This window comes from Thunnus maccoyii, chromosome 5, assembly GCF_910596095.1.
Source record: "Thunnus maccoyii chromosome 5, fThuMac1.1, whole genome shotgun sequence".
In the NCBI taxonomy this organism is placed as follows: domain Eukaryota; kingdom Metazoa; phylum Chordata; class Actinopteri; order Scombriformes; family Scombridae; genus Thunnus; species Thunnus maccoyii.
The window spans coordinates 8,709,421-8,736,209 of NC_056537.1; the positions used below are offsets into that span (position 1 = coordinate 8,709,421).

The 26,789-nt window shown below is 38.6% G+C and overlaps 4 protein-coding genes across 5 annotated transcripts in view; 1 reads left to right on the plus strand and 3 right to left on the minus strand.

Annotated features, from left to right (window-relative positions):
* Nucleotides 1-5,083, minus strand: part of scamp2 (secretory carrier membrane protein 2) — a 25,576-nt gene extending 20,493 nt beyond the window's left edge. The window contains exon 1 of the mRNA XM_042411474.1: nt 4,168-5,083. Within this exon, the coding sequence (XP_042267408.1) occupies nt 4,168-4,173 (6 nt within the window). The 5' untranslated portion in view covers nt 4,174-5,083. The remainder of the gene's footprint in view (nt 1-4,167) is intronic.
* Nucleotides 1,289-12,730, plus strand: mpi (mannose phosphate isomerase). Of its 2 annotated transcripts, none has more exons than XM_042411470.1 (8): nt 1,289-1,591; nt 3,102-3,229; nt 6,142-6,342; nt 7,410-7,551; nt 7,743-7,922; nt 9,072-9,245; nt 10,408-10,616; nt 11,427-12,730. In XM_042411470.1, exons 1-8 carry the CDS (start codon nt 1,576-1,578, stop codon nt 11,643-11,645), a joined length of 1,269 nt encoding a protein of 422 aa, XP_042267404.1. In that variant the 5' UTR covers nt 1,289-1,575; the 3' UTR covers nt 11,646-12,730. The 2 variants fall into 2 exon arrangements, with proteins under 2 accessions (XP_042267404.1, XP_042267405.1); XM_042411471.1 differs by lacking the exon at nt 1,289-1,591 and adding an exon at nt 1,630-1,845.
* Nucleotides 12,731-15,513: 2,783 nt separating this feature from the next.
* trex4 (three prime repair exonuclease 4) lies at nt 15,514-18,091 on the minus strand. Its single transcript, XM_042412016.1, has 2 exons — nt 17,843-18,091; nt 15,514-16,897 (listed from the first exon to the last, which is right to left on the minus strand). The coding sequence occupies exons 1-2, from the start codon at nt 17,910-17,912 to the stop codon at nt 16,236-16,238; spliced, it is 732 nt and encodes a 243-aa protein (XP_042267950.1). The 5' UTR covers nt 17,913-18,091; the 3' UTR covers nt 15,514-16,235.
* Nucleotides 18,092-21,152: 3,061 nt separating this feature from the next.
* LOC121897488 (DNA polymerase III subunit epsilon-like) lies at nt 21,153-26,457 on the minus strand. Its single transcript, XM_042412007.1, has 3 exons — nt 26,099-26,457; nt 25,803-25,854; nt 21,153-22,033 (listed from the first exon to the last, which is right to left on the minus strand). Exons 2-3 carry the CDS (start codon nt 25,852-25,854, stop codon nt 21,498-21,500), a joined length of 588 nt encoding a protein of 195 aa, XP_042267941.1. The 5' UTR covers nt 26,099-26,457; the 3' UTR covers nt 21,153-21,497.
* Between the last annotated feature and the right edge of the window lie 332 nt (nt 26,458-26,789).

The window sequence follows — 26,789 nt, forward strand, 5'->3', positions numbered from 1 at the left end:
AACAGTCAGGTGTCCATATGAACACTGAAAGAGGTTTTCTTCACTGTAATCGTTCCTCCTGTTCATACTGGCTATTAAAAGATCCCCTTCAAATGTGCTTTCAACACTGGTGGACTCAGGAGGGGGGCAGGGGGGCAACTGCAGGACAAAAAAATACTGCGAAAGTGCCGTCTAAGGTGACCCCACAAAAGAGAAAACATACCAAAGTTCTGTAATGACTGTCTACTTATGGGTACATCAGGATAAAATGACCTATAGAAAGCCTCTATATGTGACAATCTGGAATGAGGTGCTCTCATGGTGCCCTTTCAGTGGAAGAAAATGTGATTGTGCCCTGTAAAGAACCCCCCAAAACAAGAAAATATGATGTGCCCTTAAAATGAAGAGGATGTAATGCAGTGTCCTATGAAGCTGTTGTAATGAGTTGACCTGGAGGTTCTGTATGAGTGCCCTTCTAGTGAACAAAAAAAGGAAAAAATGCATTTGAGGTTGGTTGGCTAATTTGTGGTCGTTGCTCAGACATACCAAAGCGAATTCAGGTTTTTAAAAGAAAACCAAAGTGTCACTGGCTGCTGAGCTTGACTAATAGGCTAAAACTGTTCTTCTTTTAAATTAGCGAAATGAGTAACTCCCTTCTTTTCTAGTAGCCTCTAGCCAGAATTGTACTTCCAGTAGTTAACTCCACCTCAAAATGTCAAAAAGTGACTGAATCACTATGCCAATTTGAATTTAGTTGAACTACTAGCAAGCTACTGCAAAATGTAGGCTAGTTAAACTACTAGTTTATTTTCATTTAGTGAAATTACTCCCCGTCACTGCAGACAGCCATGAGTTTAGGAGTTGAATGAAAAATAAGACAAGTAAAACCTTTTGAGATGAATTAAAGATATTAATCAACAAACGTTTGAAAACCTTACAGCAGATAGTTGGTTTAAACAGAGTAGAACATTACCTACAGGTTCTTTATTGTAAAAGTGCATGAAATGTCAATTTTAAATGTTAATTTTAGTGTTAGATTTATATCAATAAAATGAAATGTAAAAAGCTGAGAAAATTTTTTTTACAAGTCCAGTTTCAGGCAAGTCAGTAAATAAATATTCAGTAAACATTTTGCAGAGTCATGTGCAAATTAAAGTTCAGTTACGTCCAACAGACATGAAGTCATCTAAGGCTAATTTGTGGTAGGTCGCTCGACATATTTGATAAGTGTCGCTCGACAAAAATTATGTATTTTCGACAGAAAAAAAGTGTCGCTCGACAATTTCCTTTTATGTCGCTCACCTGGAGAATTTTATGTGGCGGACACCGTCATATTTTGTCGCGAAATGTGATTGGGTAGTGTTACTAACTTCCCCATGGAGATTGTAGTCCAGAAAACATGCTGTCAGAAGGATACTATATGGTTATAAACCAGTCGGGATGATATGGAGGATAACGTCTGGTTACCATGGAGACGACTGAAACCTTTCGCCGAAGCACGCATTGAAAAACGTCGCGCGAAAGCGTCAACAAGCAACCAGGCGCCTGTAGGCGACTCATGACGTCACCAGCGGTCTGACAGTAGACGTTGCAGCCATGGAGGAAGTGAGAGGTGAGTGAGATTTTCTCCTTCATAACTGTTTCAAATCATTTGTTTTACCGATGAATGTTTAGCTAGCCAACGCTGCAGACGTTTAGTTACATAATATGACACAGGAGCAAATATCACGACACTGAACAAGACGGCTAGTTGTTATAACGAGCATCCACATCTTCATTAACTAACGTTACAGCCCCGGCGTTGTGTTCGTTGTATGGGAAGCAGATACTGTTGGCAGCGCTGTTAGCAAAACAGTGAAATAACAAGTAGGTAGCTCGGCCTTTTGGTTACAGATAGAATGTATAATATAATCTACTACCATGTCCGCGAAGAGTATATATTTTATTCAAACTGGCCAACAGAGTCAGTGCCTCGCAACTGTAAACCTGCTTACTGTATGTGTTTCTTATAAGGGACGTTGCAAAGTCAGCTGGCCGGTGTTCTGCCAGATAATGTATCCCCAGCAAATCTGTCTCCCCTGCTTCAATGATTTATAATGAGGGCATATTTAGGCAGCCTGGATTTGTTTTTGGGTTGTTGTTTTTTTAATCCCTACTAGCATATGTAACACCTTATTGGACTACAAACATGGCCATATAGCTCACAAACCAGGTTATTGTTGTCCAAACTGTATGGATTATTGTGCATGTTTGGTTTTCCTGCCCTTTTTTCATATGTGGTGTAACCATTTGATACAGTAGGCAATCAGTAATAGATGCACAGACTTTGTCAGGGATACCAAATGCACCAAGAGGCAGGAAGAGTCACTAATCATGTGATGGTTTTTACATTTGGGTAGGGATTAGATGTCCTAGGAATAGAGCTGCAACGACGAATTGATTAGTTGTCATCTATTAAATTAATTGCCAATGATTTTGATAGTTGATTAATCATAATTTAATTAAGAAATATCATAATTCTCAGATTGAAACATCTCAAATGTTAATATTTTCTAGTTTCTTTAGTCCTCTACGACAGTGGTTCTCAAAGTGGGGTCCTTGAGGGGGTTTCAGGGGGACCCCAGCGATAAGGAGAATCATTTATTTCCACTATAATTCCATCCATATTTATCAGAATGACAGAATGTATGACTAATTTGGTCATGGGTTTCATACACTTTCTGTTATAAAACATCTAAAAGCAAAAATCTTATCAGATGGGGGACCCTGGGACAAAATATTATCAAATGGGGGTCCGTGGACTAGGCTAATTTGTGTCAGTTTTGGGGTTCTTAACATGAAAAAGTTTGAGAACCACTGCTCTGTAATTATAAACTGAATATCTTTGTGTTGGTTGGGACGTCACCTTAGGCTTTTGGAAACAGTGATCGACATTATTCACCATATTCTGACATTTTATAATCTAAAGAACTAATCGATTTATTGCGAAAATAATCCAAAGATTAATCCATACAGAAAATAATCGTCAGTTGCAGCCCTACCTAGGAATATACTTTATTCAGGGCTGTGTTAGCATTTTGTTTAAAAAGTAAAATAACACACTAATGTTTCTGCTTCTTTAGTGTTTCCCCTGACCTGTGCCGTGCAGAATTATGCGTGGGGGAAGGTTGGTCTGGACAGCGAGGTGGCGAAACTGGTGATTGGTGGAGACCCACTAGCTGTCATAGAGGTTGGCAAACCTTATGCTGAGGTAAGACAGTCTACTGTCAGCAGAAGATTATTACAGGGAAGGTACTCATTAAAAATAAATAGACATATCCTTGCGTGACACCCCTGTTTTTCAGAGATGGTGGTTTAACACTTGGGTCCCAACATAGGATACATGGTTGGGTTGTGCAGAGAAAATCATCATCCCTGGATATATTACATATAAAACATGTGAAAAAGGTTTTTGGCTAAAATTTGGTCACTGTAATTGGATGACTTTTCATTTAATTAAAAGAAAAAAAAGTAAGCAAGTCCTTTGTATGTCATGTCATTCACAAGTCTTTCTTTATTTAGCTACAGCAGCTCTGCAAGGATTGTCATGAAGGTCATTAGTTCAAGTTGTGGCAGTGGTGACATTTTCACGTACCACCAGCCAGATAATGTCACATGCCAGGGTTGGTCATATTTACTTTCATAGTTATATGTGTCAGAGGGTGGTGTGGATGCTTAAAGGGGCCATATTATACCTCTTTTCCACAAGTTAACTCAGTTCTCTGGGGTCTTGATAAAAATGTCTTTTACAAGCTTCAAAATCCCACAATGATCAAGCACCACAGCTGCCTTCTCATCCTGTCTATACAGCTCTGGTCAGAACAGCCAGTTTGAGTGTAAATAAATTTAGATTTTGTTTTGATTTAATTGCAATAAACGGATTAAAAGGATGCTGAAATAACTACATCATGATGCCAATTTGTAAAAAGCCTGAATTCATCCTTTGTCAGGTCTGTCCGCATGACAACAAGCAAACAACTTTTAAAATGCTTGTTTTCTGTTCGGATTGATTAGGGCTATGCTAACATTGTAGTAGCTCCATCCACGCTCAAAATAACATCATCTAAAGGCAGAAATACAGCAGCGAGGTTATTGTTTATACACATAGATATTAACATACTATGTAACTTTAAAATTATATAAACTCACCGGCATTTAAGATGTTTATTATTGATGACAGCGGCCGAGGTGGTGGGTGACTCCGGTGTTAGCTCCAGTTAGGTTGAGAAGTGAGATGGAAGGTAAATCCACTTAATCCCAAAAGTTTAAAAAACAAACTCCTCCTGCCAGTAAACTGATCCAAATGAGAGCAGAATCAGGTGTTTATTCCTCCAGAAGACAGCAGCAGCGAGTCCAGCCTTGCGATACGTGCAAATTTTTTTCCCTTAGCTTAGCTTCGTTTAGTTTAAGTTCGTCCCATGTGACGTAAGAAGGGGCATCAAATCTGAATAGCTTGTTGAATCACATGAGTACAGAGAAAGCCAGCTCACACCAAACTGACTGGGTGGTCTTACTTCACAGCTTGCGTGTTAGTAGGCGCATCAGAGACCCAAATACATACAAGCACTGAAAAAGTGAGTTTTTCATGGCTCCTTTAAACTTACATGTGACATATATCGTTTAGCATGTCTGTAACATTGTTATGACTGGTTCAAAGCAAAAGAAGGAGACACACGCCAAACTCAGCAGCAACGAACTGAAATTCATAAAAGTAGATATCAATAATAACTGCAATGAGGTGTGAAAGTCAGTATCAATGATGTTTGAAAGTGTATGAATGTGTTGTCTAATGTGAGGTGCATGTTGTCAGTGTAAAACAAAACCAAAAAGGGAAACGCAAAAACAACCAAGGCTTTGTAAGTGAGGAAGGGATCAGAGAACTGGAATCAGGGCAGGCAGACTTAAGTAAGCTCTGGGGCACCGGCCAGGTGTTTGCAGTTAGTACTCAAATGGCACCTCAGCTCCACCCATCCAAGGACCTGCAACACACAGACACAAACCACAGGACCAAAGGCAACAGGCTCTGGGGCCGTCACAAACATGTTAATGTAAATGTTGGGTGAAGTCAGTGTGAATGCACAAATATAATTATGTTATGTGATTATAAAAATAACAAATCAGTGATAATATGAGTTTGTGGGTGAAAGCCTGGACACACAGTAGAGATGGACCATCAGACGGACAAAAAGATTTCAGGTTTGAGTCCCTTGGTAGCAGTAGAGACAGTATCCTTCATTTAATCCTCTTATCCAGAGATAAGATAAACTGCCTTTCTCTCAGAAAGAACTGTGACTCAATCCAACATTTTCCAATCATTTTTCATGGTGCAGGGTAAGCCAAAAGACTTGTTGAACTCCCACAACGTCTGAAATAGATGCCATGAGACCGATGATGTCTATATAAGGTGACAAATTTCAGCCTGGTCGCCAGAATGAAACATTGGCATTGTACGTTTCTGTAAACCACAGATGCGTTGAATATCTACATTTCAACACCTGTAATATGTAGCATATTAACATTTCTGAAGTGATGTACTTCACATGACATCTATATAAGCTGACTTTCTTATTAGGAGGTGGAGGGGTTGGTGGATGGCTTGCAACATTGTCTGCAGAAAGTTGGAAATCAGCAGAGAGCACAGTTCGAGACCACCTCGCCGTTTTTATTTTATTTTTTATTTTAACCCAAACCATGATCTTTCCTTAACCCTAACCAAGTGGTTTTTGTGCCTAAACCTAACCAAACCTTAACCATCGCGTTGTCGCACCATAAAATATAATTACTTTTATCACTGCTGTGATACTGCACATTGAAAAATGATGCTAAAGGGGTGCCCAGTGCGTTAAGAAGTGATGCCACGGGATCCTGACCAAGCTTCAGTATGTGAGGAGTTGGGAGTGAGAACATGTTGGCATTTCTGGGTTGTATATCTTTTAAAATGTATAATACTTTGAAATGGGATCCAGCACTCATCACTGGTACATATGTTGAGGAATGGGAAATGGTTTCACACTCCTATTTTTCCATTGTTTTGAAGATTTTGACCCAATAACCTCGCCATCACAAATGCAAAAAGAGTGAGTGTCTATCTGAACATGATGTTGTCTCTGCTGTCTCCTCCAGCTGTGGATGGGCGCCCATCCAAAAGGTGACTCCCAGATTAAAGACAACAGGATCGCACAGACCACGCTGGGCCAGTGGATCGCCCACTTCCCTGCCTGTCTGGGCTCCAAGGTCAAAGACACCTTCCAGGGTCAGCTGCCTTTCCTCTTCAAAGTCCTCTCTGTCAATACAGCCTTGTCCATACAGGCCCACCCCACCAGGGTGAGTACACAAACATACACACCTACGCACTGTTCAAATTCTGGATACCACCTGTTTATCAGTAGGCTGACTCAGTATTCTGAATTAGGACATTGTTTAGCAGATGACAGTAGTGTCATCGTGTTATGCTAGTGTTTGTTAGAGACAGTTAATATTAAAAAACAAAGCACCACCTTACATTTGCTTGCTGTTAGTATATTCAGAATATAGGTGTCAGTTACTGAGTATTCATTGTGATACACTTCACTACTCACAAGCTTTAGTGAGTTCCCACAAATTGTTGACATCATTCTTACAAAGTAAATGTTAACTTCAAAGTTATGTGTGGTTGTTTTCCAGACTAGAGAGAAGATATGATGTCTTTTTTTAAGAGAGAGATGGTTGTGTGCTGAGGAAATTAAGAGCCACTCCATTGTTTTTAGATGACGAAGTCTTCTGTTATTCTTGTTTTGTCAAGCCAAGAAATGGACTGAAGTGGCGTCACTTAATTAATCTCACTTTGGACTTGGAGACTACAAATTTGTAACAGAACGTTTGAGCCAAGATATTTCAGGCTCTGCAAGTCTCTCGCAAGTCCCCCAACTTTATGGAAGTGCAATAGTAAATCATTGGAGTTCCCCTTTACTTTACACAACATTAATCACCATCATTTTATGTAATGTTAAGCATGATTGATAAAAATGAGAAGCTCATTCCCTCTTATTACATTGTGTTGAAATGTCACCTCTACCTTTTTTTTCCCGTTTTTGAAATCTATTGTTGAAAATCCACAATTCAACCAGTTGTTGAATGATTCAGTTTAAAGTTTAATCCTGTCCTTCTACAACATGTCATTATTTTCTATGTGTATGGAAAAAATAAATCAAAATTTTTCCTTTAGCACTGAGGCCAATGAAATGATGGGTGATGGTGTGTTTCAGCAGCTTTTATCAATTATCAATCATATAAACATAGTTGATTTTGGAAAGTATAACCATTAACCTTGTGTATAAAGAGTTTAGTCTTCATGCTCTCTGCCTGCCCTCTTTAGTAAACCTCTTCCTCTTGTCTCATTATGGTTTGGTCAGGAATTAGCTGCTCGACTCCATGCTCAGTTTCCGGAGCACTATCCAGACAACAACCACAAACCAGAGATGGCCATCGCTCTCACCCGCTTCCAGGGCCTCTGTGGCTTCAGAACAGTGGAGGAGATCCTGGGATTCCTTAAATGTGAGTCGCAAAGTCCCACAGGGGCATTAGAGGATTTTGGATTGGGCAGCGACTGGAGGAACAGGGAAAATAAGCTGATTAAACCCAGACAGTACTGTATATTATATAATGGGTAGGATGTGAGATAAAATACTTTGAATGCTAAATGTTTTGCGAAAGATAAAGTCATACCATGTGTCTGCATCTATCAGCTGTCCCAGAGTTTCATGCTCTGGTGGGCAATGAGGCAGCAGAGGAACTGAGAAGCAGCGTTGGAGATGCAGTCCGCACCAGCCAGGCGTTGAAGAAGTGCTTCACCAGGATGATGAACTGCGAGAAGAAGGTGTTCGTGGACCAGCTCAACATGCTGGTGAAGAGAGTCACTGAAGAGGGTGAGGACACATAGAGGAGGCTAATCCTTAAAGCTTCTAAAAGCAGAAAACAAATGTGAAATTCTTGCTTTTTAATTAAGAATCAGCAATTATAGTTAAAACACTGCATGATACCTGTAATACATATTCAGTATAAAAGTGTCTCCCTCTAGATTCACAGTCTTATTGTGTAACATTTAAGCTTCAGCTTTTCTTTGTTGCATGATCTACTGTGGTTTTACTGCAAATAGTGCTGGTTATCAAACTCAAGTACTTTTTTGGTACCAAGCAAAATGTGTCTGTACAGTAGTGTCAAAAACTGTCAAATACTAAAAGCTGGCTCTGAAAGTGTGTCAGATTTATAGTCTGCTTTAGTTATTCTTCGATCGCACCAGAAAATCAGTCTCTGATTTACAGTATATCATGTTTTTTTTCCCAAAATTCATATAGGGCTGCTTGTGTTTAGATACTATTTATTAGAGTAAAACTTAAGAAAACTTTTTTTTAATTGAAACATTTTTGTAATTTGTAAAAAGGAATTCATCATTTGCTTAAACTTTGTTACTTACTGACATTTTACCATGAGATGATTGCTCAATATGTGGAACTAATCTTTTATTTGATCATAGTCAACAACCTGGTATCTGATGTCAGTGTGTTAGAAAGTGAACTTTCCACCATTTCAAGAAGTCATCCACCAAAATGATTATGTTGCACTAAAGAAATGCGATTTGGGACACTTACTGAGACATAAATAATTTCCAGTTGATAACTTGGCAGATATTTTACAGAGAGGGGCCTCTGTATATTAAAAAGTAAAATAACGAACCCCTGAAATGGGTTTTTTATTTGCAGCATCCTCACAGATTTACAAGAGACAACTGCTGGTGATAAAGCTGAATGACTTTAACATTTTAAAAAAGAGTAAAATCAATAAAATAAGCATACTCACTGAAACATATTGAATTATAGTCCCTATTGATACCATTTATATGTGAGTCTTTATATAAGTCTATGCTTTCAGTCTAATAAACTCTGCACTGTCATACTACCACCGGGAGGCGCCAAAGTTACAAATAGACTGCTTTAAAACACATCTAAAAAAAGGACAAGTTAGTTATTCTGCTTTACTGACATATTCATACCTGTGGATGTGTATTACTCATGTAGGTGCAGCAGGGAAGGACACATCAAGCAGCAATGGTGATTTGTTGCTGCGCCTCCACTCTCAGTACCCCGGAGACATCGGCTGCTTCTCCATCTACTTCCTCAACTACATGGTCCTGGAACCAGGCCAGGCCATGTTCCTGGGAGCCAATGAGCCTCATGCTTACCTCTATGGAGGTCAGTAGGTGCTTTTTGTTTACATTCATGAGATGGTAGCACACTGGCTCTTTCCACACTGACTTGAATGAATGAAATGTGATGATAGGGTGCATATGAGTACAATGTGCCTGAATTCCTACATTATTGCGTCTCTGCAGCGTTCCTGTATGACAGAGAAGAAGCAGGTGAAATATTAACAACCCAGATAGAAAAGAAACATTTTGTTTTAGTTTGAATTTTGTATCTATTATTAGAAAATTAAATGTTTTTTTCACAGTCACAACATGTTTCCAGCACAGTATAAAATGTTGAGTGACATCTTTTTCAGGGATTTAAAATCAACCGACAGCGCCATAGAAACAAATAAGTGCTTATTTCAGGACACTGCATTATCGATGGAGCTGGTTGCATCAGCTGTACTGTGAAGTTTAAACAGCTAAGTTTAAACTAGGCTAGTAAGTGCTTATTAACTGGAGATTTACACACCCCTAAATTAAAATAGGTTGCACCACACAGTCTGGTTCTTACGTACAGATTAGTTGCTCATTAATGCAGTTAAGTTTAATATATTTTTTGGCCTCCATTTAGAAGTTCTGTTCATCTTGAGATGCTACAATGACTTCCTGTTTACATAGTTGATTGCTTTTTGACTAGACAGCGCCAAAAATGTTTCCTAGCAATTGATTTACACATTACTAAAGTCTTTACTTATGAGCTAAGACATCTCTTCAGTTTAAATGGGGCAACCTGATTTAGTAAATAATTAGATTGAAAATAGCTGTTCAATTCAAAGATTTTAGGAAGGACTTAACACATACATGTAGTGATGGTTTCACAAAAAGCTGCTACTTGATCCAGAACTATCTAAAAAGAAATGCAGTCTTGCTTGTCTTTTGCTGTAACTGTTCCTTTACTCAGCCACAAATGCAACTCACAGCTGAGTGTAAGTTCACATCCGTCCTCTGGAAGTTGTTTAAAGTTATTCTGGGAAATCACTAAGTGATATAAATGTATGAGGCGAGTGAAGGGAAAGAAATAGTCCTTGGAATTCATTTAACATCACAGGCTGATGGTATCTAATATTGTAATTTAAGAATTGATTTTTCCATTTGAAGGAGCGTTGACTGCTCACTCTGCTTATTTAAAACCTTTCCTTTTGTCTGTTCGTCCATCCTTGTAGACTGTATCGAGTGTATGGCCTGCTCAGACAACACGGTGAGAGCCGGCCTGACACCGAAATACATCGACGTAAACACGCTGTGCGAGATGCTGAACTACAGCCCTGCCCCCGCCAGCTCCAAAATTTTCCCGTGTGTTCAGGACGCTTCGGACCCCTGCGTGTCCCTGTACGACCCCCCGGTGCCAGACTTCAGTGTCATGAGGATACAGGTAGTAAACCTCAGCTGAGTGGATGACAAATTTACACTTCAAGACGTACAACAGTTCAGTATATGTATTTAATAATGACCAATGTAGTTTTTCCATATTGAAACCTTTAATTTGTATTATTTATTCATATTTTATTACAAATTTACATTCAGAAAATGGCCAGTGTGTCAGAAATAGGCAAAAAAAGAAACTAAAATGTCTGAAGTATAAGGAATCTTCTAGCATCGTCACATTCTAATAGAAAGTGAGGCTCTTCTGCTATTGTTTCATGTTTGAAAAGAGAAATTCCTCTAAATTATAAAAGAAATGTCTCCATCTTAAGCTGACTATAAAATCAACCTTTGTTATTAAAGGACCAGTGTGTAGGGTTTAGTGGCATCTAGTGGTGAAGTTGCAGATCGCAACCAAGGGAATACCCCTCCCCTTTAAAGCTACTATGGCTGCAAAACTTGCAAAAAACGCTAAAGGGCCTCTCTAGAGCCAGTGTTTGGTTAGTCTGTTCTGGGCTACTGTACAAACATGGAGGTGTAACATAGCATATTGATCAGGTATCAATAGTGATAAGAGTATTTGTGATACTTCTGAATAGATGGCAACAGGTGCCTTTGATAGATTGAGTGCAACTCATTGATTTAAACATTTTAAACTATATATATATAAAAAAAAAATCATTAAAGTTAAATAAAATCCATTCACAATTATACAATCTAGGGGGTATCAGGGATTTAGGCGTGTCCTGTCATTTATCAGGAATGTCCTACAAATTTGCAAACTGAAAATCACCTTTGTCCTGTCCCGTATTTCCTCCAGGTCCCAGCCTCAGTGAAGCAGTACACTGTGGCGCCAGTCGACAGCGCCAGCATCCTCCTGGTCATCGAAGGCGACGCCTCCGCAACCTCGGCCGCCGCGCTCTCCGACATCACCCTGAGGCGGGGCACCGTCCTGTTTGTCTCGGCCAATGAGAGCGTCTCCCTGCACATCACCTCCCAGTCAGGGATGAGCATGTTTCGAGCCTGCTGTCTCCTGTAGTTGTGAGTCTGTGGCTGTGTGTGAACGCTCATACTACCCCTTTGTTTCTTCTCCGGTTTGACTCGGCAAGGTCTGCCCTGCTTTATGGATTGAGCCTGATGATCGCTGCGCACTTTAGTTGGTAGTATTTAAAATGAGCTTTCAGACACAGAGAGTCGATGCCCGTCTGTGCCCGCTGCTCCCCCCCAACAACTGAAACTCGACCTGCGGACTGCCGTCACCCCTCCACGCCAGCAGCAGTTTTCTCTAAGTTTAAAATCCAGCAGGAATCCATCGCTGCTGGATTTTAATAGGTTTAAACCTATTAAAAAAACGTCTTTTTTTACCTGTAGTGGTGCAAGTACAACTTATAGAAAAAAAACATAGGAAAAGGGTGCACACCCCAAATTCTTGTCAGGTGCTAAGAATAAGAAGACTAGGTCAAAACCTAGTATATGGGTTGACTGTGTATGAAATGCTAGACGGCCGACCAATGGTGTAACTTCATCACTCAGTCAGTCACTCATTCAGGGACAGACTTGTGCGTTTATAGGGCTGGTCCTGCTGTTGTGGTCCAGCAAAAAAGTAAAGAATGTCTGCAACACTGAACGGCACCCAATATAAATAATATTAATGATTAAGTGCACATGACACTGTTTCAATCACTTGATCCTGATGAGATTCCTGATGAAGAACCTGATAGTTTAAGATCAAGTGTTTTTCATTCTTGACTTTGGAAACAGCATTTAGAAAACAATCTCACCAAAAGGTAAATTTAGTGGTTCTGGAGTTCAAAGTGAAGCCCTTAAAGTGCCCAGAAAAATATGGAAATATAAAACATCTACAACTCCACAGCAGTTGGGCGAACTCCCATCTGCTGATGAAGATCATGTGATATGAATCAAAAGCTACTAAATGGACCTTGTGGTGAGAATGTTTTCTCAACTGCTGTTTCCAAGGTCAATATTAATAATAAGAGCTAAAATGGTTGGAAAAAGTGCTCAGAGGGAAAATGAAATTAGAACATTTACATTTCTCTCTATCTGCTGATGAAGATCATGTGATATGATCGAAAGCTTGAGAAAAGCTACATTTTATGAAATTAAGAAAAAAATATCGTTCATGTGCAGTTTGTAATCAGAGTTTTTTATTGGTTGCCGTTCAGCGTTCTGGACATTTTAACTTTTTATTCTTCAGCTGTATGTTCTTATGTTCCAGTCTGAAGTTAATAAAACAAACATCAGCTGTGATTTCTTCAAACAGCACTGAAGCAAGGTGGTGGAGGAAATACGTATGTTTACACTGGTGCAGAACATCACCACTCACTGCTCTGTACATCGACCATGTTGGTGAGCATGTCTGTTTTATGAGCCCGCGGTCGTCATTGTCGTCGTCCCCCCTCCCCTCTCCCCCCTCCCCCCTCGGGGTCAACGGTGTCAATACATGTTCTATCGTTTTAAGTTTAGCTTGAACAAGTGAATACCCACCTTTTTAAACTCAACTTTGAAAAAAAAACATTGTTAGTATATCAGCAGTTGAGAGCTTATAGTGTAATCCTGAGATGCCTGTGCATGTTTGATTTAGAGCAGTAATACTGGGAGGAAAGGGCCTATTACTGGGAGTATTACTGTTTTTAACAGTTACCAGCGCATGTCTACGGTCTGGAAACTTTTCTTCAAAGTAGTGAGTCATAAAGATTAAAAAAAAGAAAAAAACATGAGAAAACAAGAAGGGCCGCTAACTAATGTAGATCCATCCCATGAAGCACGACGAGTTCTGCATAATTGAAAATTCATTAACGCTGCTTGTTGCATTCTTACACAGTTCGAATCATTTAACACGTCCACGTCTCGTACATTTATACAAACAAAATGCTGCATTCAGATTTTCAGTATTTTAGGGAACAAAGTAAGAACTTGTCTGTATTTCTGAGTATTTGAAGCCAAATATTTTCAGACTTTGTATGTTTTGTTGTTTGTACTGATTCATCAATACGTGACATCACATACTAAGAGAAATGATCCCTGAACTACAAGTATTAGAGAGTTTTACCTGTGCATCATGATAATCACGGGTGGTTTGTTTTTTCGGTGACCACTTTAGCCAAGTAGAACACTCCAGTCCAATATGTTGATACAATATTTCAACTAGATTATTTCAATATGGTGCAAACTTCTGCAAAATATTCCAGTTGATAGCAGGGTCGATGTGATTTCAATCAATCATGAAGTGGATTTTCTTGTTGTCATAGTTTTTATAGGCAATCTTTAATCAAATATTTGAGAGTGAATGCTCATCAGCCTACCTGTGAATAACTATTACTCTTTATAGTCCGACCTGAATGAATGACCACAGTGAATTGAGCCAACCCTGATGATGCTTTTACCTCCTTCATGACCACAGTTGTAACGCAGGGTGAATCTCTAAGCTTGTCCCGAATATATAGATGCACTAAACCTTTACTTGTTTGTTGTTGCTAAATATGTTGAACGATATCAAGAGATTGTAAAGGAAGGAAAGAAGGAAGGATGTGACGTTAATTTAAAATCACTGCGTCTTTTTGATTAAAGAACATTACCTCAAGTTCATCCTTCCATATCTGTAAAATGTCAAGCCGCCTCCCGTTATGTTATCTGCCATATTTTCAAAATGTTTGAATGTAGTGTTTCAATTTAGTTGTTTCATTTTGAATTTTAACTTTTAGTTTATCACACACTCTTGTTATCGATCTTGTTTTAAGTCACCTTTTAGTTTAAATACTGTAGATCTTTTTTTTTTCCTTCATATGGATTTTGCACAGACTGTTTGAGTTTTACAGGTTTTTCACTTTTAACTCATGTCCTTCAAGTGCACACAGATCTGAAGGCCACAATGTTTTACTCTAACTATTTTATTAAACTATTGTTAGAACATTTCTTGGAATATTTCTCTAGTGAGGGCATGGTTTAGCATTTTTGAATATGGTGATGCTGTAGCATGGGACTGCAGAGAACATGTGTATGTAGTGGTTTAATAAAGCCTTGTGCCGTTACTACACGGTCTCAACTCCTGATTGTATGTTCTGTGTCTGTAGCTCTTGTTGGATAAACCTACACATTTACTCAAGTACTTTACCATTAATAACACTTGGAAAGACATCAAGGATCTCTTCCAAGAAGCAGGTTTATTGAATTATCTGAATAATAAAATTAAAACATGGAACAGGTTTTTTACATCAGTCCACATTCCAGATTAAGGGGTTTCAGTGTTTCCAAGTTATCTGGATAACTCAGTAAACTTGCTTATAATTAGAGCTCAGCAATAATTTAACATGAGCTTATGTGGACGTGTGTAATCGTATTGCTAAAGTGTGTTTAGGGCTGCAACTAACGATTATTTTCATGATCAATTAATCTTCTGATTATTCGGAATGATTTCGGTCTATAAACCATCAAAACAAAAAAATGTCCATCACAATTTCCACGGTGACGTCATAAAATATTTTTATTTTGTCTGAACAACAGTCCAAAACCCAAAAATATTGAATTTACTGTAACGTAGGATGAGGAAAAGCAGCAAATACTCAACTTTGAGAACCTGAAACCAGAACATTTAAGGCATTTTTGCTCAGAAAACAAAAAAGGACCTAAATGATTAATTGATTATCAGAATAGTTGGCAATTAATTTTCTATTGATTGATTATTCAATTAATCAACTAATCGTTGCAGCACTAAGGGGGTTATTTTCAAAATTGACCGCAAAGTGCAATTAAATTAATTGGATTTATCCAAAGTATGACATTACAGTAAAAAAAACGTGTTGTATTGATCAGTTTGATTACTGTAGGTAATATATCAGGAAAAAAACAACAACATTCTTATTAATATTAATTGATTTCAGCCGTCCTACTTGAAATATCTTAACTGTTTATTCAGCACTACGCAGCAACAAAGTTTATAATCTGGGAAACACGGTAGAAATATAATACATTTATTAGCAGGTTTATTTAACACCATTAAAACTTATTTTTGTTTAGGGCTCATTGAAACATGAGCTTCATTCAGAATAGAAGTAAACATAACACTTTTTTAATAATCTATATTTTCACCATTTATAATCCCACAAACAGACATCTGAAACTTGGCTTTGTGTTAAGAAATCTTCAGCATGTATAAAGTCAGTGTGCCCGAAATAAATTGTGAAGAGGCAGCACACAGCAGGCGGATTTCAACATTCATCTTAACATTTCCCACACATGTATGACGAAAGTGTTAAAACGGCTACAACGAACGGTCAGACTGTGCTTTTGTGCCTCCTTCACCTTTTAACTGCTTCACACAGACTGTTGCTACAACGCTCCGTGTGTGTGTGTGGTTTTGGGTTTTTTTATACTTTTTGCTTCACTAAAGTGGTTAAAAATGTTTGAAGTCGTTCACCATCAACCACTTCAGGAAACTCTCTTCTCTGCTTGGAGGAACAACCAACTTACTGTTATGAAGCAATTCTGCAGATTTCACACATTTACAAAACTGGAGGCGCACAACGTCCGGTGCAGCGTGCAGGCTGATGGAGACCGCCGATCAAAATCTGGTAATAATTTGTTGCTGTTAAACAGTTTTTTTTTTAATCCATCAACTTCTCTCATGCTCCTCTGCTTTGCCTCCTGTGACCTCCACTGCCTGTCTGAAGTGCTGCCACAGGGGGCGCTGTCCTGGTAGCCTACAGGCCACTTTGGCATCTGTCACAGCTGGCTTCTTTTCCATGGTGTTCAGAGTAAACATATGCCTATTGATCAACTCTGGCGTGGGCTGGAGCACGCTGTACAGTGTCTGTAACGCCCGCACATCTTCCAAAGCATCATGAGCCTTGTAGTTCACACCCAGCAGCTCCCTGACCAGGTTCTCCTGTCTGAAGCTCTGGAGGCAGCGGTCCTTCAGCATCTCCCGGGCCAGCGGCAGGGTGTCAACGTAGCCTGAGACTGATGACTCAAACTTTGCTCTGAGGTCCAGTTCATCGAGAGCTCGAGCCAACAGCGGACAGTCGAAGCGACGGATGTTGTGGCCGATGACAAGTGGACGTCCGAGCATTTGAAGGAAAGCTATGAAGGACACCAGGACCTCTCGGAGGGAGTTGGTGAGGACAACCTGTCGATGGAGGTACAGCCTCTGTCTGCGGACCCTGAAGCCGGTCACTTTGGCTGCTCCTCGATCTATTCGACACCGAGGGATGATGTAGAGGTTGAGGTAGTGGCCTCCGCTTACTGCAGCCAGCTGGACGATCTCACAACTCTGACCTGGTGAGATGAAATGTGCCAGTAAAAACATAACTTCTTGTGATTCAGAGCTTTTTTTTCCTCTCTTTTTTTCCTCCATGCAGACCTCACAGACACTGGTTGGTAAAGGAGCAAATGTAAAAACTTTAGAGCTGCAACATTTAGTTGGCAGACCACCAACTATTTTGATATTCAACTAATCGATTTGAGTCATTCTTTAAGAAGAAATAGTAAAATTCTCTGGTTCCACCTTCTTAAATGTGAATATCTACTTGTTTCTTTAGTCTTTTATGACAGTAAAGTGAGTATCTTTGGGTTGTGGACTATTGGTCGGGACAAAACAAGACATTTAAGGTAGAATCTTGGGCTTTTGGAAACAGTGATTGACATTTTTCACAATTTTCTTACATTTTATAGACCAAACACTAATCCATTAATCGAGAAAATATTCAACAGATTAATTGATAAGGGAAATAATTGTTAGTTGCAGCCCCCGATGAACTGATTACAGGGCTGAGCAACAGTCAGGGGTCGGGGGTCAACAGATAAATCTGAGGGGTCATGACATGACTAATCTAATCTTTGATTTTTGGTGAAATATTGGATCATTTGAACATTTATTGAAATTAAACCATGTAAGAAGTTTAGAGGGGAAAAACACTACTTGGTGGAGCTGTTAACAACTCATAGACATCTGAAACCACTGGTTTCATCTTTGATAATGTGTTGTATTTTAAAAGCTTGTTATATTATCCATTGTGTCAAATCATCACCTGAAATGTAACTAAAGCTGTCAGATAAATGTACTGGAGTAGAAAGTACAACATTTCCCTCTGAAATGTAGTGGAGTGGAAGTATAAAGTAGCATCACATGGAAATACTGAAGTAAAGTACAAGTACCTCAAAAAAGTACTTGAGTAAATGTACTTCGTTACTTTCCAACACCACATATTAGCATCTTCTTACCCAGTCCAGTTGTCTCTAAGTCGAAGAAAACCACAGACCGGTGAGAGCTGTCAACGTCTGGTTTTTGCATCACGGACACAAACTTCAGAAACGTTTTTAAAAGCGGGTTTTATAAACCAAACTAAGACTGACCTGTAGTTTGTATTTAGCTACATTATGCTGCATAGCGTCGATAGACACAGTATGTAAAGAAAACCAGAGTGAAAGCTCAAGCTAGAAGTTTCCCTCCGTCTTTTTAAATACCAGTGTAACCCGGATGTCGAAGTCATGACCCGCCCTACTCTGCCTCTGATTGGCTAATACTCATTGCTTTCGTTGGTTGGATTGGTTAGATTTAGGCACGAAGAGTATTATTGGTTAGAGTTAGGGTAAGAATATCAGGGTAAGCCAATCAGAGAAAGAGCAGGGCGGGTCATGACTTCCCACAACAGTAGCATAGCATGATAAAAACAAAGGCAAGTACTAGTACGATAAAGATACACAGATCAAAGAGTAAGAAGCAAATTAAAGTAGTACTTCACATTTCTCCCATATAAGATAAAAGTAAACATAGAGTGAATTAGTGTAATGTGGGACACCTAAGCTCACATGCATCTATCTCTTTTTCTACTAAATGTCAATGATTAGGACTGCTGTTAATTAAACCTGAGATGTCATGTAATTGAAATCACGACTCCACACGTCATAGACTGGGGAGAGGCAATCTTCCAACATCAAGTATTTGCTGTGAAGTCCAGTCAAAGTTCATTGATAAAGGGATTTTAATAATTTAATATTAAAGATCAATTAGTCATAAATGAAGCGATATTGTCAATTGTTATCAGATTGTGTTTATGACATATCCATGCCTCAAAATATTCATAAAAACATGACACACACACACACACACACACACACACACACACACACACACACACACACACACACATATATATATATATATATGTTTTATATCAGTCAATCTTTCATTGGCCCACTTTAGACAATGTGGTTTGAAATGTGTCATATATGTTGTTAAATTGGTGAAATATGAATTTAAGTACATTAAATGTGTAATACCAATAGTTATTCAGAGGTCTTAGTCTTGTAATGCTTATTTTTAACTTATTTTTAGGCAGGTTACAAATTATATTATTTCTAATACATAATACATTACTAAACTATCTGTGACAGCAAAAACATTGTGATTACTGAAATGACCAAATGTGCCTGCACTTTGGCCTTGAGTGTTACTGACCAGAGAAGTTTTTATTGTATCAATTAAGGTAATTTAGACCATAGACTATAGTGAGTGTCCCAGATTTCAGTCTGAACTGTCCTATATTAGGAAATGCACATAATCTGGGACAATTTGGCACAAGGAGCACTTTTATATTTGCCATGTCTTCTCTGAGTGATATATTGAATATTTGCATTCTGTTTTCTGATATGATTAGAAAACATCTTGTGGATTTCAGAATGGCATTGGGTGCTGATATAATGTATTGGCTTTATATCAAAATATATTGCTGAAGTGCCAATGGCAGAAATTGACCCATTCTTCTTCTGTCAAATGAGACTCATACGTCTTATAGGTATCCTGCTGCCCTCCAGAGGAGAGAGAATGAGACAGTAGGAGGAGGTTGGGGAACGTTGCGTATTTCTTTCTGTGGTAGAGTCGACAGAATGGACTAGGTTAAAAGATCCTGTCTTCCTCAAAGGTATTTTGCCCTTGCATGAGTCAAAGTCATGGATCATAAGGACCTCTATGACTTTAAAGGACAATCATCAACATAAAAGACCTACGCACCTTGATACTGTCATGTAATACATTTTCTTTACATTTCCTGTCTTTTACATGTTAAGCACCTTTGATGGCCCTGTCTGTTGTCCTTTAGTCTGTTTGTTCTATTTTTAAAAATAAAGTTAAAAAGAGCTACTGTAGTTTGATTGGTCCATTTACTAACATTGATTATTAATTAGCACTACATGTTTTCATAAAGAAAAAGAGTCAATTAACCGACAATTTCACTGAAGTTTTGGAAAGATTTAGAGATACATTTAAGTGATATAGGATACAGTATACAGTTAGTAACAAAGATGCTTGTTGTGATTGAAATGTTCTTAGTTGAAAAGATGTGATTAATATAGAGCTACAATTAAAGTAAAAGATTATCAATAATCTGTCTATTATGTTCTCGATTAATCAATTAGTCTATAAAATGTCAGAAAATGTTATAAAAAATGTTGATCACTGTTTCCCAAAAGCCCAAAGTGACGTCCTCAAATGTTTTCTTTTGTCCCGACCAACAGTTACTAACCCAAAGATATTTTATTTACAAAAAACCCAGAAAATATTAAACTTTGTAAAGCTGTAATTATTGAACTCTGACATTTTTTTTCTTAAAAATTGACTCAAAATAATTAATCAATTCATTTTCTGTCGACTGACTAATCGACCAATCGTTGCCACTCCAGATTAATTTAAATTTCACATGCATACATCAGTGTTTTAAAATCTTCCTCAAATTTTGTTGTTGTACTAATTTTCTTATTGTTTTGTCTGTTGTTTGTTTTTTGTTCCTTTGCCCTGTTTGGTGTTTTGGTTTTAGATATAACAGAATATTTATCTGGTATTAATTCTTACACTTATTGGTTTAAGCTGTGATGAATAAAAAATAAGACCTCCAGAGTGTGATTACAATACAGCAATCAAACATCAATATGAACAAATTTAGTATAAAGTTGTTGTAACACAACACAACTCGCAGCTGCATCACATTCTGGTCCATTGAGGCTGCAATTTGTTGGTGAACACCTGCAGCAAAAAACCACTGATAGTCAACAGAAAAGTCTGTTCTGTTTAACAAACAGTTGTTGACGAAAGCAGAGTCCATTCAGGGTGACAGCTCCTCTACATCCACAGCTCCAGATCTTACTTCCTGGTTCTCTTTTTAGAGTCACATCAGCAAAAACTATCACAAACAAAAACCTTTTCATCCTCTCGGCCATCTCTCAACTTCACTGTGACAAAAAAAACCCCACAAACCTGCTCAGGGTCCAAATTCTGGACACCTCGAATTTTTACATTATTTATATATTTATACTGAAACAGTTTATTTTAAATTGTTTTAATTTGTGCACTCAGCTTTCTTTTGTATTTATTTCATGTTTTTATATTTATATGTTGTGATCATGTGCTTTGTGTTTTATCCTGTGTTACACTGCTGCACTACCAACAAATAAATTAACTGATTGATTGATTGATTTAACAAAAAATGATATTAAAAAAAAACAAGCTATATAGAAGGATTAAAAAGAAATAAATTGATTATTGTGGGAAAACTGTGACTGAACTGTATTTATTGGAAAGACCTCTGAGCATGAGACATGTTACATTTTCAGAACAAAGTCACAAAACAGAAGATATTCATACAGTATGAACATGACATATCTGTGAATTTGAGGATGTAACATTCATTATTGTGTCCAGTCATAAAAAGAATAAAATCTACTTTGCTTCATTTCATTATTCTGTAAATGTTCCAAATGTCAGTTTGTCCAAAGGCCTGAAGGTACACAATGAGAACAAAACTTCAATTAAAATAATTTAAAAATCATTTATAAAAGGCATATTTTTTTTGCGCAGCCAGATTGGTTTTCTTTTTTTTTTTTTTTAGAAAAATGTCGTCTTGAAGGTGACGCTCCTGATATTCCACCTGTCAGGATTCCAATGGTTGTACAGCTCCTGCAGCATCCTGGCGTCCTCCATAGCATTATGGGCGTTGTAGGTCTTTCTCAGGAACTGACGAACCATTTTCTCCTGAGAATAGCTGACCAGTCCGGGGAAGAGACTCTTGCTTAGCAGGAAGGTATCCAAGAAACCAGACACCACCTGCTGGAACTCCCGCTGCAGGGAGCACTGTCGCATCACTCTGGTGATCACAGGCGCGTCGAACCGCCGCACGCTGTGTGCTGCCAGAAGCACGGGCCGGCGGAAGGAGCGAAGGAAGGCGATGAAGGAGGTGAGAGCGTCGACGAGAGGGGTGGTGTCCACGGGTGTCCCTCGGAGAAACAGGCCGGCGTCGCTGACGGTGAAGCCTGTGACCTCCTTGGCGCTCTCGGTGAGGGCGGTGCGGGGGAGCGTGTAGACGTTAAACATCCTCTCTCCACAGACGGCCGACACCTGGATGATGTCACATATTGTAGTGTCTGAGACAAAGAAACAAAGGTAAATAAATATAGGTCACAATATTCATTTTGTCAACATCTGAGACACTAAGAGAACATATCACCCCCATACTAAAATATCTTCACTGGCTGCCCGTAAGTTGAACTGGTTTTAAAGGACAAGGCTGGTGATTTTCCACACTGCTGCACTGGTTGACACATGTTCCTTCACCATGAAGAGTTTGGGCATGTTAGTTTGTTTGGAAACGGCTCCAAAGAGCAGTAACAGCAATCATGTTTTCAGTCTCAGGAGAGTGGTTCAGTGTAAGGCAGACACCACGGCGCGGTTCTGTATACAGGGCTTCATTAGCTTGTTGTGCTACGTATCACAACCTCTTGACTTCATACTGAAGTTGTTTACAGTTAACAATGTAGTACAAAGTCAAGAGGCTGTGACAAGCTATCGAAATGCTGTAAACAGGACTACGACCCTGTGACAACTGCGTCTGCCTTACACAGAACTACTCTCCTAAAACTGAAAAATGTGACTGCTGATGCTGCCGGCCAGGCTCGCCTTGGACCAGCCCTTAGTTATGCTGCTATAGGCCTAGACTGCTGGGGGACTTCCCATGATGCACTGAGCTCCTCTCTCCTCCTCCTCCTCTCAATCTGTATGCATTCATGTTCCATTAATGCATGTCACTAACTTCTTCCTCAGAGTTTTTTGTGCTTTCTCATCTCGCAGGAAACCCCGGGTTGCAGGCCGAGCCTTCGCGGTCCTTTGCAGTCCCGTTGGCGTCCTTCCCTGGCTATTACTATTGCTGCTGTTATTGTTATTGTTATTGTTATGATTGTTGTTATTCTGTCCCACCCCATCCTCCCCCGTCCCCTCCCCCTTTTTCTTTCTCTCTCTCAACCCAACCGGTCAAGGCAGATGGCCGCCCACCAAGAGCCGGGTTCTGCAGGGTTCCGCTGATTTGGCGCTATATAAATAAAAATTGATTGATTGATTGATATTAGACTTTGGAGCCATTTCTAAACAAACTACCGTAACGGTGATCTTCATGGCGAAGCAACATGTCACCTGGTGCAATAGTGTGGTTCATTAATGTGCTTTTTAATAGTTTTTGGGCAACAACAGAGGTCTTTTCAACAAATCTGCACATGAGATTTTGTTGAAAATAAGAAAAATATTGAATATTGCCAAATCCTTTAAGTGCTCCTCAATGTTTTCAAACCACTTCATGGCCTCGCTCCAGACCACATCAGTGACATCACAGTTTATGTTCGAACCAGGTCGCTGCTCTCTGCGGACTCTCACATGAACTATTCCAGGTTTTATTTCATACAGGCTACAGATTCTGGATCAGTCTCCTTGTAGAGTTGAGACAACTTTTAAAACAACACTTCAAATTCATATTTTTAAAATTTGCTTTTACCCAGAAACGTTTACCATATTTTGACTTCACCTACTGTATTAATTATCATTTTATTTAACAATAATTTGATTCGTTTTAAAATCTCTTTGATTTGTCTCTTTTTTAATACACTGTTATGTTTTTAATGTTCCTATTTCTTGCATCTGTCAGTTAATGATTTGTATTCATGTTTCGTGAGGCACATTCTATTGCGTGTCTCTATTTTTATGAAATGTGGTATGTAAATAAGGTTTTATTATTATTATTATTACCTGTGGCGCCACACCTCTAAGAGATCTGTTGACATATCATATCTTTCTCTGGATGTGTGGCCCTCTTGTTTGTCTGCACCACCATGACACACTCATGCTGACTAACCAGATAAAAACCTCTAAGGACGTTTGTGTTGTGAAGTCCTGGCAAATGTGTCATGCAATATCACGATGTGTTCTCTGAGTCATTATGCAACACGCCCACACAAACCCAAAACCACAGACTCGGGCACTTAGTTTTGAAATCTTAATGAAACAAATATATACAACAGTTTCTGCCACACTGCTACTTAATACTCACCTGGTTTGACAGGATTGAACTGACATACCAAACAACCAGATCAACCAACCAATCTGGCTCCTGTTCTCAATTAACTGAACAATCATTTGGTCCTTGAAATGTTAGAAAAATGCTCATCAAAGTCTGAGCTGAAGTGCTTAATTTCTATCATAGTAATTTGCGACATTGTTCATATAAAACATTTATTATTGCTGCTTTAATCAAGATATCACAAACTAACCAGCACACAGTGAGACTGATATTTTAAAGGGACCCCTGGGGGTCTGTGACCCTGCAGTTGCAGAGTCTCCATATTGTTAAAGGGGACATAACATGCTTTTTTAAAATGATTTTCTTTCATTTTTATGCTGTTATTATGTCGGATGTCTGTGTTAAACATGGTCAAAGTTCCCCAAAATGCTTCCTAAAAGTCAGCCTGCTCTGAATGCTTCAATGTAACCTCTACTTCCTCATCGTGATGATGTGAGATTGTTCACACATGCTCACAAACGGCTGGTTTGTAAGCAAAAAGGTTGTTTTTACTGAGGGCTGTTCACTCGCATATTTCGGCTGTTACATTATGGCTGAGCTCCTTTCACGCTGTCGTGACTTACTGGGACTCGAACATACGTATATGGATGTATTCGCTTTACAAGTTTATATTTCGAGTAAAGAACGAGAAAAAGAAGTGAAATCCGACTGCTACTGTTTTGTTTATGTAGCTTCTGGAAGCTGGCCAATCAGAACGGAGAGGGCTCATCGGGAGAGGAGCCTTAAAGAGACAGGCACCAAAACGGCCTGTTTAAGACAGAGGCTGAACCGAGGGGCATAGAGGGCCAGTATAAGATAACTGAGGAGTTTTTGAACTGTAAATCGTGCAAAGATATCCCAGTAGAGCCTTAGAATATAAACATAGACCTGGAAATGCGCATCATACGTCACCTTTAAATAATCCTGACAAAGTGTGATATGTGTGTGTTGTAAATGAATCTAAACCTCTGAAGTGTTTACTGTCTATTTGTATAACATGTAATCTCTTAAGTGTGTACTGTCTGTTTGTATCACATGTACTAGTTATGATAAATCAGTCTGACACGTAGCGCAGGCATCCTGTCGAAGCCACAGGAAGGCTACTTCTGACTGATTTGAGGTTGAGCTCAGACAAGTGGTTTGATCTCATTGGTTCAAAGTTCAACAACAGCTCAGTGTTACTACGCCCTTTTCCAGCTAAATCATGAGGTTTAATTTCTCAATAACGTCATGACCCTGAGGAGTCAAGCGGTCTAGCTATGTGAGATTAGACATGTATAAAAATAGAGACTGAAATGCACCCTTATCTTTCTTATCACACAAGAGTCCACCTGATGGGTGTCTACAGGTGAAGCCTTCAGACCGGATTGATAAAAATCTATGACGCTGTCTGATGTTTTTTTATGTAGATCTGAAGGAAACATTTGAACAACACCACAACTTTATCTAGGAAGTATAAATTAAGTGTGTTAATTGAGATGTCACATCAAATGATGTACATATATTCAGTTATCTCTTAGTCAACCAACTGTAAACAGACATAAGAATCTACTGTAACTGTTTATCTGCTGATGAAGGCCACTGGATGAGGCTGAAAGCTCTGGAAAATGTCCAGTAGGTGGACTTTATTCTAAGACTGCTATTACAAAGGTTAATAATGAGCTGTCAAATTGTAAAAAAAAAATACACAAAAATATTATTTTAGACAATTATTGTTTAGAAAGATGCTCTGTAATAATCAAAAAGGTAAATTAAAGGTGATATTTAGTTTTGATTTTGATGATTTGTGGCTGATAAGCAGACAAACTTACCTAATCCAGTTGTCTCCAGGTCGAAGAAAACGATGGTTTTGTCATCAGACATCTAGAGGAATTTAAAAGTTAGACATTTTAGTCTCAAAGTTTAGTTTCTGTTAACCCTTTGATGAACTGATCCGCCCTACAGTCATGACAACGTATTAAAATTGACATTAAAAATAAACAACTTTAATAGTTTGAGACAAGTATCAAAAAGTTATTTGAACACGGCTGATGAAGTAAACAAAAAACAAAACAAAACAAAACCCTGAATTTAAAGTGAAACAGTGACAGCAGAAGTGAGAACTCACCGTGGGCTGTGTGATGTGGAGTCAGCTGAGTCGTGTGACAAATTTCACGTGAAGTCAGACGAGAAACCTCACTTATCTCCTGTTATCGGTTCATCAACCAAACAGCAGGTGAATCACTCCCTCATCATTACTAAACCTATAGAAACTCAACTCTACTTTCATTTCGGTGGAAGAGAAACTCGCTGCATCATTTGTCTTTTCTTCTTCATCTAATTATTCTAATGAATCACGTCCCCGTCGGTTGAACTGGTCGCTGTCAGTCAACATGTCGCAGTTGCAAAGGTGGAAACTTCGCCGCTGTTCGTTTAGTTTCATTTCTGACCCGGTGGATGACGGGAAGCGGAGGCTTTGTTGTGGTAACCAGCGGTTGCCTGGGAAACATGTTTAGTTTAAAAACTTTAATAAAGTTAAAAATTCATAACTAAATAAATGAAGAAAAAAAATAAAATTTAAATGAAAAAAAACAACTAAAATTCAATTGAAATATGTTAACAAACAAACAAATAAATAAATAAATAAAAATAAATTTATATATATATAATTTTTTTTTAAAGTTACAAATAAAATAAAGTTTTGGGGGAAAAAAAACGTATTGGTATCAATGACTGGTATATTCAGTTCAAATCAGTATCCTTTGTTGGCATGAATGTCAGATGAACAATATTAATATTAAATTATTATGAATTATTTC